General features: G+C 50.6%; 1 protein-coding gene and 1 pseudogene across 1 annotated transcript; both read left to right on the top strand.

Moving 5' to 3' along the window:
• The first annotated feature begins 4,634 nt into the window (after window positions 1-4,634).
• On the top strand, window positions 4,635-5,660 carry LOC131748004 (melanoma-associated antigen B3-like). Its single transcript, XM_059050115.2, has one exon. The coding sequence runs from the start codon at window positions 4,635-4,637 to the stop codon at window positions 5,658-5,660; it is 1,026 nt and encodes a 341-aa protein (XP_058906098.1).
• A 2,708-nt stretch (window positions 5,661-8,368) lies between these two features.
• On the top strand, window positions 8,369-13,259 carry LOC131748234 (melanoma-associated antigen B4-like; annotated as a pseudogene).
• Window positions 13,260-14,923: the final 1,664 nt, after the last annotated feature.

Here is a 14,923-nt window from a genome sequence, read left to right as displayed (position 1 = left end):
GTGCACAGGAGTGGGATTGCTGGATCACATGGTATATATATATTTTTAATTTTATTGGAGTATAGTTGATTTACAATGTGTTCGTTTCAGGTGTACAGCAAAGTGGTTCAGTTACACATATACATATATTCGTTCATTTTCAGATTCTTTTCTCATACAGGTTATCACAGAATATTCAGTGATCAGAGTTCCCTGGGCTATACAGTAGGTCCTCGTTGGTTATCGGTCTTATATATAGTAGTGTGTATGTTAATCCCAAGCGCCTGGTTTATCCCCCCTCCCCCACCATGTTTCCCCTTTGGTAACCATTAAGTGAGTTTTCAATATCTGTAAGTCTGTTTCTGTTTTGTAAATAAGTTCATTTGTGTCATTTTCTTTTTCAACACATTTTTTTAACATCTTTCTTGGAGTATAACTGCTTTACAGTGGTGTGTTAGTTTCTGCTGTGTAACAAAGTGTGTCAGCTATACATATACACATGTCCCCATATCTCTTCCCTCTTGCGTGTCCCCTGCGTTGGCAGGCAGATCCTTAACCACTGCACCACCAGGGAAGTCCCGGAATAAAGTTTTCATCTCAAAAGCCAGTGCCGTAGTGTTGGCTCCTATGCGTGTCAGGCAGTGAGCCCTTGCTGGGTAACACCAGTAAATGACAGGCCTGGGACTAGACTCCTGGTCTGAATTCCTCTAGATCTCACACTGTGACACTCCTCTTGGCCTAAAGCAGAGCTTGTATTCCTTGATACTCAAATGTGTCTTGGGATAAAAATGAGGACTCTGTAGGTAAAGAATGGGATTGGAATATAGCCAAAGCATTGAAAAACACCTCAGTAAATGACAGTTAGGAATAAGGAGGAGGAACAGGAATAAGGAGAAGAAACAGATGATACTCAGTGACAATAAGATCATCTCTATACGCGCTGTCAGATAACCTCAGTCAGCGGAATCACAGAACCATCCTGGACAGCTCCTTTCCTCTAGCAGTATGCGCCTATCTCAGATACTGCGGGTTGGGTTCTAGGTCACCGCAATAATGCAATAAAGTAAATCACACGAGATTGTGGCTTTCCCAGTGCTTATAAAAGTTGTTAATCCTATTGTACACTTACTAGACAGTGTCTGAAAAAATGTACACATCTTAATTTAAAAGTACAAAACAGTTACAATAATAACAAAGAACCATAAGAAAATAATGAAAAAGTTTAAAATCTTTCAAGAATTAACAAAATGTGGCACAGGGACACCCCACGTGAACACATGATGTTGGGAAAACGGCGCCCGTTCACACGTTCAATGCATGGTAACCACAAACTTAACAATTTGTAATAAAACAGAATATCTGTGAAGCATGATTAAGTGAAATACGATAAGAAGAGGTATGCCTATAAGTCAATTAAAACAAGTCACAGAAGAGGCTAATTCTGGCTATTGGAAAGGACAGATTAGCATTATTTTTCTCTGGGAGCCCACCCCTGTCCTGGGCCCCCTGCCTTATGTTGCATGTTCCCCATCTCGCGTCAAGTCTGGGACATGAAACTACAAGGTTTGCACTAGGTACACTGCTCAAGAGTTTGCAGGGATGTGGCATTCCCCAGGAACCTTTTAATCCAAGAGGGAGACAAACTGAACACCCCGCCCCACCCTCCCCCACCATGAGTGAGGACTGGAGAGGCAACCACGCCAAAATATAGGTCATTCAGAGAGCTGACCAAACGTGCTCTCAGACCTAGAATGCCCAGGCAGGGCCTCCTCTCTTGTAAGTCTCATAGTTCTCAGCGAGGTCAAAGTCTTAGTCTAAGAAGAACAGCCTCAGTTCAGTAGAGGGAGAAGCTCAGGTTGGAGGGTCAGGGAGGATCGGGTCCCTGGACTGGCCAGGAGTATGGTGGGGTCCCTGAGTGAGGAAAGAGGTATCACCAGACCCACAAACGAGGGGGCTTTACAGACCCCTGTCCCCATTCTTAACCACGAGAGGCCCCACCCGGGCAGAGCTATAGGGATGAGAAGCCTCCTCATTGCCGTCTGTCTGGTCTCGGCGAGGGAAAGGCTTTGTCTTATCAGGATCAGGTCCCAGTTCTGCAAGGGAAAGGGGTCTTGGCCATAACCAGGCAAACCAGGGTCAAGGTGAGGACCTCAGTGCTAATGAGAGGGTCTCTCTCCCAAGGAGGGAGGCTCACAGGGTGGCACCCCTCTTGTCAGGCAGAGATAGTCAGAGCAACGCCCTGACTTCCCCACTAGGGACTCCGGGAGGTGAGGGCTTTGGAGCCTGGAGGGCTCGGGACCACAGAGGGGGAGGGGTCACGGACTCTGAGAGATGGCCCGGAGAGAACCGCGAGGGAGGCTCAAGGGATGGCTGACCTCTGAACCCAAGGGTCCCGTAGAACCCCGCCCTTCCCGTCAGCCCTTGGAACCCCGCTCGAGGCAGCCATAGCCGGAAGTGGCTGCGACACTTCCGGTCCGGGGGCGAGGAGCTGGACGGTTATTCACGGCGGTTGTCCGGCCAAGGGCGGATTCCCAGGACTGATCTGCAGTCGAGGTGAGGACCTGAATTGCGGACCCAAGGGACCCTTCCCCACTCCCGTAACAAAGGTGACCCCCACAAATCCCGCCTGTGTGATCAAAAGTGAAAAGGTTCCCGAAAAGCCGTTAGGCTGAGTTCCGCCTGGAAGTTCTCAAGGGGGAAAGCCGTAATAATCAAAGAGAGAATTTGCGGATTCTGTCAACCAAGGAAACCTAGGCCCTAACTGAGGTCAAGGCGGGGGGCGGGGCGGGGCCTGAGTGCTAGTGAGGGAGCTGAGATGGCAACAAAGCAGCACCCATGCACTCAGTTCCCGGAGGCTCCAGGCCGGGGCGGGGGTGGTCATGTATAGCGGGCCCCGACTCCCCCCCACCCCCAGGAGCTCAAGGAGGTGAAGCTTGTGGGCACAGTTCAGTAAAGGGAGGAGTCCCAGGCTCTGACAGATTCCAAGATGGGGACCCTGTATGTAGGACCTAGGGACCACCGACTCCAGAGCACTGGCGTACCACAGCCCCCCGCCCCAGCTGTCAGCTGTCAGAGCCCCGGAGTAGTTGTGGCCGGATGTGAGTCATCGTGACTTTGGCTTCAGAGGTTCCAGGAAGTGAGAACTTCCGTCTGAGGGCCATGCCTCCGGCCGGCCAAGAGAAAACTCCCAGTACTGGTCTGGAGTCAAGGTGAAGACTTTGAGTGGGGAGTGAGGGGTGCCACTCGGCCCATAACAAACTGCTCTGAGTCTCGCTGCTGCCGTAGGCCCTGGGAAGCCCCAACAGAGCCATCAAACTGAGTTCTGCCTGAGATGTCTCGGGGCTGGGAGGGCCTGGGTCTAGGGAGTAGCTCCATCTTGCAGGTGGAGGATACCTAGGTCCTAACTGAGGTGAAGGTGAGGGCCCTAAACACTCATGAGGGGGCCTCCCCCCATTATTAGGGGTGGCGTTGCAAAGCAGCGCCCCTACACTTGTGGGAGGCTCCAGCCAGGGGTAGTCATGTATGTGGGACCCTGACTTTCCCCTCTAGGGACTCAGGGACTTGAGGGCTTTGCTCTGACGCTGGACTACCCAGGTTATTGGTGGGAGGAGTCCTAAGTCCTACCCCGAGTTAAGGTCAGAGAGCTGAGTGAGGGCTAAGGTGGACACCGACTCTAAAATGTAGGGCCTCATAAATTCTGCCCGTGTTCTGAGTAGAAGCCAAGAGTATCTGTCAAGCTGAAGCACTCTCCTCGTTTGTCTGGAGAGCTCAGAGCTGTGAGGATGTTGGACTAATTGAATAGCCTCAATTCTGCAGAGGGAAGAGAGCCGGGGCTTTATAGGAGTCAGGGTGAGGACTCTGAGAGAACAGTGATGATACCACTCACCCACCCACAAACAGAGGAGGCAACAGAGAGTGCCCCCCTCCTTGCTCGCAGCCCTGAGGAGCCCGGGTATGGAAGTCAGGTGTATGTGAGCCCTCCTTTTTTCCTGATGGTATCAGGTTGGTGAGAGTCTTTGTCTGAGAAGAGGCACATCAGATCAGACGCAGGTATCCCAGGCCCTACCTAGAGCCCCAAGGCAAGGACCCTGAATGAGGACTGAGGAGCCCAATGAGCCCCGGACAGAGTCCCATAGAGCTGTCAGCTGTGGGTGCCCCCCTGGCAGGGGCACTGGGCTGCGGTGCCCCTTCGCTTCTTCTTAAGGTATCCCAGAAAGACGAGGACCTGGGTCTGAGGTAATCAGTTTAGAGCGGCACAGAGGAGGGGGCCCAGGCCCTGCCAAAAGCGGATACACTGGTCCTGAATATGAACTGAGGGGACCCCCACGCTCCAGAGTAGAGGGGGCTCCACGAGTACTAGATCACTGCCCATTGCTGCTCTCAGCCCCAGTAAGCACCAGGCAGGGCTGGCAGGCTGCAGCCTGAGGCTCACTTTAATGATTTCCACAGGGTTCTTAGAGGACAGGGTGATCAGAACAGGAGTCCTGTGTGTTCACAGAGCAGTGCCCACATGGAAACCTACAGGGCGGCCCTCTTAAAGGCAGGGTGGTACCTCCCTGCTGTGGGCGCTCACACCCTCTCATCCTCTCTCCCCTCTGCCAGATCACCCGCTGTCCTACCTGCACTCCTGCCTGTTGTCCCTGACCACAGCCACCATGCGTCGGGGTCGGAGGAGTAAGCTCCGCACCCGTGAGAGACGCCGCCAGGCCCAGAGTGGGACCCAGGGTCTGACGGGTGCTCAGGCCACTCCGGCCGCCTCGTCTTCGTCTCCTCCTCCTCCCCTTGGAGTTACTGCTCAGAGAAAGCTGGGTGCTAAGTCATGTAGCACTCTCAAGAGTCCTCAGAGGGCCCGAGCCACCAGCACTAAGCCTGCAGGTGTTTCTCCCGGAAGATCATACAAAGGAGCCAAAGGCCAAATGGAGAAAAAGCAGAGGTCCTCTCAGGCCCCCGTCTCCGCTGTGCGGTCTCGAAAACGCGCTCTAAGGAAGACAGCGAATGTGTTGGTGCAGTTCCTGATGCACATGTATAAAAAGAAGAAGCCTGCTATGAAAGCACATATGCTGAAGCTGATCCGCAAAAAGTACCAAAATCAATTCCCTGAGATCCTCAGAAGAGCTGCTTTCAACTTGGAGGTGGTATTTGGTATTGACTTAAAGGAGGTGGGCCGTGCCAAGCATTCTTACACCTTTGTCAGCAAGATGGCTCTCCCCAACAATGGGGCCGTGAGCCGTGTCAGGGGGTTCCCCAAGACTGGCCTCCTGATGCATCTCCTGGGCGTGATCCTCATGAAGGACAACTGCGCCACCGAGGAGACTATCTGGGAATTCCTGAGTAAGATGAGAATCTATGTCGGGAAGAGGCACTTCCTCTTTGGGGAGCCCAAGAAGCTCATCACCGAAGATTTGGTGAAGCTGAAGTATTTGGAGTACCGGCAAGTGGCCAACAGTGATCCAGCGCGCTACGAGTTCCTGTGGGGCCCGAGAGCCCACGCCGAGACCAGCAAGATGAAAGTCCTGGAGTTCCTGGCCAAGGTCAATCACACCGTCCCCAGTGCCTTCCAGTCTTGCTATGAAGAGGCTTTGAAAGATGAGGAAGAGAGAGCCCAAGCCAGTGGCTGTTCCAGTGCTCTGTCCAGCTCCTCCCACACAGAATCTAGGGCAGATCCTGTACTCCGTGGCTGAAGAGAGCACTCAGTGTTCCAAGTAGTGTAGGGCTGGGTGTGACGGAGCGAACGGGCTGTTGATACCCTCGTGCTCCTGTTCTGTGTGGGGAATTTGGAAATACGTCTGTGTTTTTGTTTTTTTTGCTTTTTTTCAAACGCTACTCCTAAATGAAATTTTATTTAGCGTTATAATGTAAGTTTATGAATTATATCAGTCATGCTTACTGTTGTTTATCAGGTATAAGAATAAGAGTTTTGCAAAACAGATTGGGAAAATTTCCATCTTGTTTAGTAATTTGGTGGAAGATAACATGGCATTGCAATATGCAATTCCTTGGAAATGTGAAAAAGTATAGTATAGTATACTGTAGTATAGTATAGAAAAAGGAAGATGGTCAATATTTGGTTTCCTAATTCATTTGACTCTGATTTATAAAATTATAAATAACTGTATGTGCTTGGCTCGTTCCACAATGTAGAATTAAATGATAATAAATTAGACCTCATGCTCACAGGCTCATTTATTCCCCAAACGTTAATTGAGCATCTGCTCTTAGAAGGCTCCATGCTAGTACTGTGAGAGCTGAGAAGAAGACCTAGCTGCCGACCGTAAAATTATAGAGTTGAGAAGCAGCTATCATATAAAGAAAATGGTGATATATATATACTCTAAGACCAGAAGGACAAATGAAACGACAGGGTAAGAAAGGAGAGGGGTGGTTTCAGATGATAGCAGTCAAATGTAAATTCCCTGACGCAAGGCAGTGGCGGGCCTTGGGAAAATGTCCGTCCTTCCGTGGGAGGTGGTTATATGTTAGGTGCGCGGCGGGCTAGCCGAGACTGGTCGTTTTGAGCAGGGGCCAGCTCCTCAGATGGTGGGCCCTGTAGTTGAAAGACGAAGCCTGGAATGGGAAGCTGCCCTTAGCAGGTACAGGCACACTTCATTTTGTTGCGCTCTGCTTTATTGTATTTCACAGATACTGCTTTTTCTCTGCTTTGCTTTGCTTTTTTTAAAACAAATTGTAGATTTGTGTCAACCTTGCTCCCAGCAAGTCTTTCAGCGCCATTTTTCCAACAGCGTTTTCTCACTTCATGTCTCTGTGTCACATTTTGGTGATTCTCACGATACTTCACACCTTCCCCCAGCAAAAAGATGGACTCGCTGAAGGCTTAGATGGTGGTTGGTATTTTTTAGCAGAAAGGTATTTTTTAATTAAGGTGTGTACATCGTTCTTAGAACGCTATTGCACGCTTAATAGACTGCAGTATAGCGTGAACATAAATTTTATGAGAACACTGGGAAACCGAAAAGTTCTTGTGACTCACTTTATTTTGGGGGGGTCTGGAACCAAACGTGCAACACCTTCGAGGTCTCCCTGTGCTTTGGGGTTGTGGGTAAATCAGAGAGAAATCACCTGAGGCAGGAACAGAACGTGTCCTGTGCTCTTGTCCCAGTGCAGGTGAACACTGTGCAAATTAGATGTTTTATTCACGTCACGCCTCCAGGGAGTTGCTGAGAAATGAGGGTGGTAGTCCCCTGAGGTGGGACGCCCAGAAGCCACCGGGCTGGCACTCTTTGCCCTAGTTGGGGGAGCCGGAGCCCACTCCACTAAAAAGACCTCATTCAAATTAAGTTATCGTGATTGTAATTTGGCAAACTCTAGGCAAGGAATAGATATTCGTGGGTGGTTAAATGGATGAACGTGGGAGTGGTTTATAAAGAAGGGCAACCGAGAGGGCGGTAAGTGTTTGGCCCGTGAGACATCTTAGAGCTTCCTGTTGCATCTACTGCGGAAGTCTACCTCATGTTGACCTTGAATGACATACTCTCACAGGGAAATACTACTTTCCCTTGCTGAGCAGGATTTTGCCTGATAGGGGTTTCTTTGCCCTAGAGCCCTGCTTATTCTCTGCCATCTCCTGGGTTGAAAGTTCAATCTCAGTGTAGTGGGTTGAAACTCCAGGGGACAAATTAATCACAGTAAGAACTGGCATCCTTGAAAGTCTCAGTACCGGCCAGGCAATGGGCCAGGCACTTCACAGGCGTTATATAAATTCTGTCAGTCCCCAAGACAGAGCTTCTCAAACCCATTTCACAGATGAAAAGACCGGGGCTCACTGAGTTGGGAAGTGCGTTCAGTTTCACACAGCTGTTAAGTGACAGCGTTGGAACTAGACTCCTGGCCTAACTAAGTCTGACGCCCACACTTTACCATTCCTCCCAGCCCGAGGCCGACTTTGTGTTCCTTAATTCACCTTACTTCTCACTCACTACAAAATATATCTCAGGTGATAAAAAGGAGGGCTCTGTGCCCCAAACACTGGATGGGAATACATAAGCACAGCCATGAGCGTATCAAAGTAGTTGGAAAGGGTGAAGAGAGCAGAGGGAAGGTATTTAGTGACAGTATGGTCATCTACATATCCAAAGTCAGACAACCTCAAAAGATCAGGGCCTCAGAAAATCACGCTGGACAGCCCTTTGCATTTGGAAGTGAAGTCTATTCAAAGAGAAGTTACATAAAAGGCCAAGTCTTGCTGGTAAAGAGAAGGGAAAAACCGATGTGTTTTTTTTTTTTCCTTGACGGCACATCCATCCTGCCTACTTCACATCACTGCTGGGACGGAGACCCAGTCTCTGAAGGGTTTGCAATAGGGAAACTGGTCCAGAGTTTGCAGGGAGGTGCCCTTTCCCAGGAAGCCTTTAACCGAGAAGCGGGAGCCACGATGAAGGGCCCCTTGCCGGCGGCCTGGGGAGAGCAGCGTATGCCAGGCGAAGCCGTCAGGCTGAGCTCGCACTTCCTCGTCAGGCTTCTCAGGGGCCTGTGAGTCCCACCTAGGAGGATGGGCTCAGGTCGGCGGAGGGAGGAGTCCCAGTCTCTGCCACACGAGATGGTGAGGACCCTGAATGAGGAACGAAGGAGGCCCCCCCGCCACCCCCGAACAGTGTGTCCCGTGGACCCCTGACCCTGCCGTCAGCCCGCAGAGTCCCCAGACAGCCTTGGCAAGATGGGGCTGAACCTGGTTTCCACGTAAGAGGTTGAGAAAGTGAAGACTTCGGCCTGAGGCTGGCCAGCTCGCGTCAGCAGAGAGAGGGTTTCCAAGGTGCGCCAGGAGGAAGGGTTCAGGGCCCACCAAACCCACATCAGCGGGGCCCTCACGGAACCCTCCCTGTTGCCGTGGCAGATCCGGGTGTAAATGTCAGGAAGCGCCGGCCTCATATCCTCCTCGGGGATAACACAAAAGGGAGGAACTTGGTTTGAGGCGGGGGGTCCCGGGGCAGCAGAGGGGGCAATCTTAGGCCTGGGCGTGAGGCAGATTCAGGGTGCTGAGTTCGAACCCTGCGTGGCATCGCCACCATACGGTCTCAGCCTGCCTGATAACAGTTGTCACGCATGGCATGGCAGGTGTGGCCAAGGAAAGGCCACCCTCCCCTCCGCCTGTTGGATCTCAGGGAAATAAGAGCCTTTCTCTGAAGAAATGTCCTCAGGTCGGGAAAGAGGGGAGCCTCAGGCCCTGCCAGGCGGCAGAGCAGGGAAACTGAGTGAGGACTGAGACGCCCACCCACTCTTGGATAGAGGGGGAGACTGGCCCTGCGCCGGCACTCCAGACTTAAATCCCCAGGGAAGGGTGTGAAGCGGAGCCACGACCACCCGCCCCCATCAGTTTTCGTTTTAGTTCACTTTACTGTTTTTTAAAGCAGTCTTAGGTTCACAGCAAAATGGAGCAGAAAGGACAGAGGATTCCCACGTACCCTCCTCCCTGACACAGCGCACACCTCCCCCACGATCGACATCCCCCGTCAGAGCGGGCCGTTTGCTACCATCTACGAAGCTACATTGACACATCATCAGCACACAAAGCCCAGAGTTACATTAGGCTTCGTTCTTGGTGGTGTGCACTTGGTGGGTTCCGACGAATGTATGATGGCCTGTATCTACCCTTATGGGTGTCCTACAGAGTCATGTCACTACCCTAAGCGTTCTCTGTGCTCTTTTCATCCCTCCCTGCCCCCAACCCCTGGCAACCCTTGGTCTTTTTACTTTTTCTATAGCTTTGCCTTTTTCCAGGATGCCATGTAGTTGGAACCATGCAGCATGTAGCCTTTTAAGATTAGGTCCTTTCACTTAATAATACACTTCTGAGGTTCCTCCATGTCTTTTCATGGTTTGATAACTCCTTTATTTCTAGCACTGAACAGTAGCCCATTATTTATCCATTTACCTGCTGAAGGGCACCTTTGTTGCTTCGAAGTTTTGGCAATTACGAGTAAAGCTGCTGTAAACATCGGTGTGCAGGTTTTTGTGTGGATGTAAGTTTCCGACTCATTTTGGTAAATGCCGAGGAGCATGATTACTGGATTGTATGGGAAGAGTATGTTTAGTTGCCTTAAAAAAAAAAAAAAAACAGTGTATTGAGGTAGGATGGACACACAAAAAGCGTACATATTTAATGTATACAAATTGATGAGTTTGGAGATAAGTACCCACTTGTGAAACTATCAGTCACCACAGTTTATGCCATAAACATATCTATGACCTCCAAATGTTTCCTCCCACCCTTTTTACTGTGTGTGGGTGATAAGAACACTTACCATGAGATTTAACCTGTTAGAAAGTGTACAATATAGTATTCTTTTTATTTATTTACTTATTTATTTATTTATGGCTGCGTTGGGTCTTCGTTGCCACGCGCGGGCTCTCTCTAGTTGCGGCGAGCGGGGGCTACTCTTCGTCGAGGTGCGCGGGCTTCTCATTGCGGTGGCTTCTCTTGTTGCAGAGCACGGCCTCTAGGCACGCGGGCCTCAGTAGTTGTGGCACACAGGCTCAGTAGTTGTGGCTCGCGGGCTCTAGAGCACAGGCTCAGTAGTTGTAGCACACGGGCTTAGTTGCTGTGTGGCATGTGGGATCTTCCCGGACCAGGGCTCAAACCCGTGTCCCCTGCATTGGCAGGCGGATTCTTGACCACTGCGCCACCAGGGAAGTCCGCAATATAGTATTCTTAACTGTAAACTCTATGCTGTATAGTAGATCCCTAGGACTTACCTTGCATAACTGAAACTTTGTAACTTTTGATTAAAACCTTCTCATTTTCCCCATCTCTATAGCCCCTGGCAACCACCACTCTACTCAGCTTCTCTGACTTTGACTATTTTAGATTCCTCATATAAAGGACATCATGCAGTATTTGTCCTTCTGTGTGTGGCTTATTTCACTGGAACATAATGTTCTCTAGATTCATTCACGCTGTCATAGCTGGAGAAGTTAGCTTCTTTTTAAAGCTGAAGGATATTCCATTGTATGTATATTTTACACTTTCTTCATCCATTCATCCATCGGTGGACATTTAGGTCGCTCCCATAGCTTGGCTATTATGAATAATGCTGAAACGAACATGGGAGTGCGGATATCTCTTCAAGGTCCTGATTTCAATTCCTTTGGATAGGAGTGGGATTGCCGACAATATCATAGGTTATTTTTTGATTTTTTGAGGAGCCTCCATACTGTTTCCCATAGAGGCTGGACCAATTTACATTCCCAGCGACAGTATAGAATATGTTTAGTTTACTAAGAAAGTGGCAAACTGGCTTCCGGAGTGGCTATACCATTTGCATCACCACCAACAATGAAAGCGTTCTTGCTGAATCACATCCTCACCAGCTTTTGGTGCTGTCGGTCCTTTGGAGTTTGGCATGTAGTGGTATCCGGTTGTAATTTTAATTTGCAGTTCCCTAACGGTATATGATGGTGAGCGTCTTTTCATATGTTGGTTTGCCATCTGTATAGTTTCCTCAGTGAGGTATCTATTCATATCTTTTGTCCATTTTTTATCGGGTTGTTAGTTTCCTTCTACATTTTGGATGAAAGACATCATGAGATATGTCTTTGGCAAATATTTCCTCTGAGACTGTAGCTCATCTTCTTGTTCTCTTGATGGTGTATTTTTGCAGGTTGGAAGTTTAAGGGAATGAAATCTAGCTTATCAGTTATTTCTTTCATGGATCCCCATCACATTTTATATGAGTTCTGGAAGGAGGTGAGATCCTGGGTCTGAAGGTCCAGCCCCCAGTCGGCAAAAGGAAGAGTCCGTGACCCCGTGCGGTATCCAAGTGAGGACTCCAAATGGTGACTTAGGATCTAACTAGCTCAGGACAGAGAGGTACCCACAGAGCTTTCACTACTGGGTTCCCCCTGGTAAGAGTGGTGGGCTGCGGTGCCCCTCTCACTTCCTCCTTGTGGGTCCCGGAGAGCTTTGGGGTGTCAACTTCAGAGTAACGGAGCGGGGAGTTTCCAGGCCTTGCCAGGAGCTGTCATGATAGTCCTGAAGCTGACCATGGAGGACTCCCTACACTGAGAAACACAAGTGGCCCCACTGCCAACCATGCCGTCACCCTGGTCGGTAAACCACGGGGCAGGCAGGCTGCAGCCTAAGGCTCACCGTCTCTCCAGTGGGTTCTCAGGGACACGTTGGCCAGGAGAGCAAGAGCCCTGCACGTTCCTAGGGCAGTGCCCTCAAGGAAACCTGCAGAGAGGGACTTGGTTAAAGCTGATGTGGACTCTCCCTGCTGAAGGTCCTCACACCCTCTCATTCTCCCCCCTCCCCCCTGCTCCACGTGCGGGCGTCACCCACACTCCTGCCTGCTGGCCCTGGTCACACTCATTCCCGAGGGTCACAGGGTCAACCCAGCGCTCGTGAGAAATGCCAGCGTGCCCGGGGTGCGACCCAGGATCTCCAGGGTGCTCAGAGCACTCGGCGGGAAAGAGTCCCCTTCTTCTCTTCCTCTCCTGTTTTAGGGACGTTTCCTTGGGTCCCCCCGTGGCTGGCATTCCTGGGAGCCTCAGAGATCCACATCCACCCTCATTACTCCTCAGCTGTTTCACGCACAATGTCTGAAAAAGGTGTCAAGAGCCAAGAGGAGAAAGTGCACGTCGCTCTAAAGCCTCAACCTCCACCGAGAGCTTACGGAAGGACCTTCTAACCAGGAAGGCAGGGAAGCTGATGCAATTCCTGCTGCAGAAATATTAGAGAGCCCATTACGAAGGCAGACATGCTGAAGGCTGTCAGCGAAATGTACAGGGGGCCCTTCCCTGAGGTCCTCCGGAGAGCCGCTGAGCGCACGGCGCCGGTCTGTGGTCTTGACTTGAAGGAAGTCAAGCCGCGTGCTGGTTCCTATGCCCTTGGCAGCAAGCCAGCCCTCACCGACGACAACGGCGGCCTGAGGCGTGGCTGGCCGCTGCCGAAGAACGGGCTCCTGATGCCTGTCCTGGGTGCCATCTTCTTGAAAGGCGACCGCGCCTCTGAGGAGGAGACCTGGGAATTCCTGAGTATTTTAGGCGTCTGTGAGGGAAGGAAGCATTCAACCTTCGGGGGCCCCAGGAAGCTTATCACAGAAGGTCTGGTGCAGGAGAAGTACCTGGCGCATCGTCAGGTGCGCGACAGCGGTCTCCCACGCTGTGAGTTCCTGTGGGGCCGCAGAGCCCGTGCTGAGACCAGCAAGATGAAAGTGCTGGCGTTTGTGGCCAAGGTCACTGGTACCGCCCCCAGTGCCTTTCCAGTCCATTATGAAGAGGCTTTGAGAGATGAGGAGGAGAGAGCCCCCGAACATGGCTGTTTGTAATGGCATCGGTTAAGTGGGTAAATACCATCAGCGATCTGATCTTTAGAAACAGCAGTAAAGGATAGGCGGCGTTCTGGAATGAACGGCGTGGCTCTGGAGAGCCCGGGCAGGCTCCCTGCCCCGACGCCTGGGGCAGGGTGAGGGATGAGGAGAGCCGGCCAGCACACAGCCCGAAGCGGGTTCACAGCTTGGGCAGGAAGCCAGCTGTTCCTGTGAGCGGCGCGTCCTGGAGCCGTCCCGCCCAGGGGCCCGTGGCGTCCGGATGGCGGCGCGTCTTTGAAGCACAGCGTTCCTCCGGGTCCCCGCGCGGCCGGAACAGGCTGTCCCACAGTTTCTGCGGCTGCTCCCGTGCAGATGCGCGCATGCCCGGCCACCGTGGGCTCTAAAGCTGGCTTTGCTGTGCCACATCACGTGGTAGCGAAGTTCCCAGGGAGGACGCCAAACCTTCCTCTTTCCTCTGGGGACCAGAGGCTGGCAGATGCTGAGTAGGCAAGTTGACTAGGTTCGTGGTCAAGAGAGAAGCGGGTCTAAGATAATGAATGCAAGGCACATGGTTTTTCTGCCCGTTCTAGGATCTAGGTAGCCGTCATTGGTCAGTGAACAAGCTACTGTGTTTGAAATAAAGGGATGCGGACTGCCTTCAACTAACTAACTCCCTCGCTGTCTCTCAACATGGGCAGATTCTGGCACATCTAATTGCATGACTTTATTTTTTGTGTGTGTGTCTTTTTTCCTTTTATTTTTTTTTTAAATTGTTGGCTGCATTGGGTCTTCGTTGCTGCGTGCGGACTTTCTCTAGCTGCGGCGAGCAGGGACTACTCTTCATCGTGGCGCGCGGGCTTCTCATTGCGGTGGCTTCTCTTGCTGCGGAGCACGGGCTCTAGGCATGTGGGCTTCAGTAGTTGTGGTGCATGGGCTCAGTAGTTGTGGCACGCGGGCTCAGTAATTGTGGCGCACGGGCTTAGCTGCTTTGCAGCATGTGGGATCTTCCCGGACCAGGGCTCAAACCCATGTCCCCCGTATTGGCAGGCGGATTCTTAACCACTGCACCACCAGGGAAGCCCCGGCAGGAGGATTCTTAACCACTGAGCCACCAGGGAAGTCCCTAATTTCATGACTTTAGAAAAGCCTTTCAACCCCCAACTTCCTGTCCACCAGTCCTCTGACTGTGCTATGTAAAGATGTTTCCCTCTCTCTCTTTTTAAAATACAATCCTCAGTCCAGAAATAACATCACTCTACTTTGGGTTAAGAGGAAATTTCTTTTAAAATAAAACCCACACGTCTGGGATTCATAGTCTCCCTCCTGTGAATAAAGACTTTAAAACACAATTAAATATTTTAATACACCTTAACATACATGTGATTTACATGTATTGATGTGGGAATAAAATTTAAAAGAAATGTATTCATTTTAAGAATATGCCCATCAAGGAACAGAAAACTTGTTCCATTCAAACATGGAAAATTAGAGAGGATGGTAATTTTACCTAAAATAAGTCATTCAGTTAAAAAAAAAAAAACAAAACTCGTATCAGTGTTGCCTGTTTCCTGCTTTGAAAACTTTTGAATGTAATTTAAGATAAAGGAAACTACTTCACATTTTTCTAAAATAAATTGAGCTGTCCACAGGCATAGTGACAAATTAATGAGGGACTTTCCTCA

Source organism: Kogia breviceps, chromosome X (assembly GCF_026419965.1).
Source record: "Kogia breviceps isolate mKogBre1 chromosome X, mKogBre1 haplotype 1, whole genome shotgun sequence".
Taxonomy (NCBI): Eukaryota; Metazoa; Chordata; class Mammalia; order Artiodactyla; family Physeteridae; genus Kogia; species Kogia breviceps.
The sequence above is the reverse complement of the archived record's forward strand: the minus strand, read 5'-3'. Positions and strand labels throughout refer to the sequence as shown.

What these genes read in the sequence shown, in the direction of transcription:
- LOC131748004 (XM_059050115.2), top strand. Translation starts at nt 4,635, where the DNA reads ATGCGTCGGGGTCGGAGGAGTAAGCTCCGCACCCGTGAGAGACGCCGC.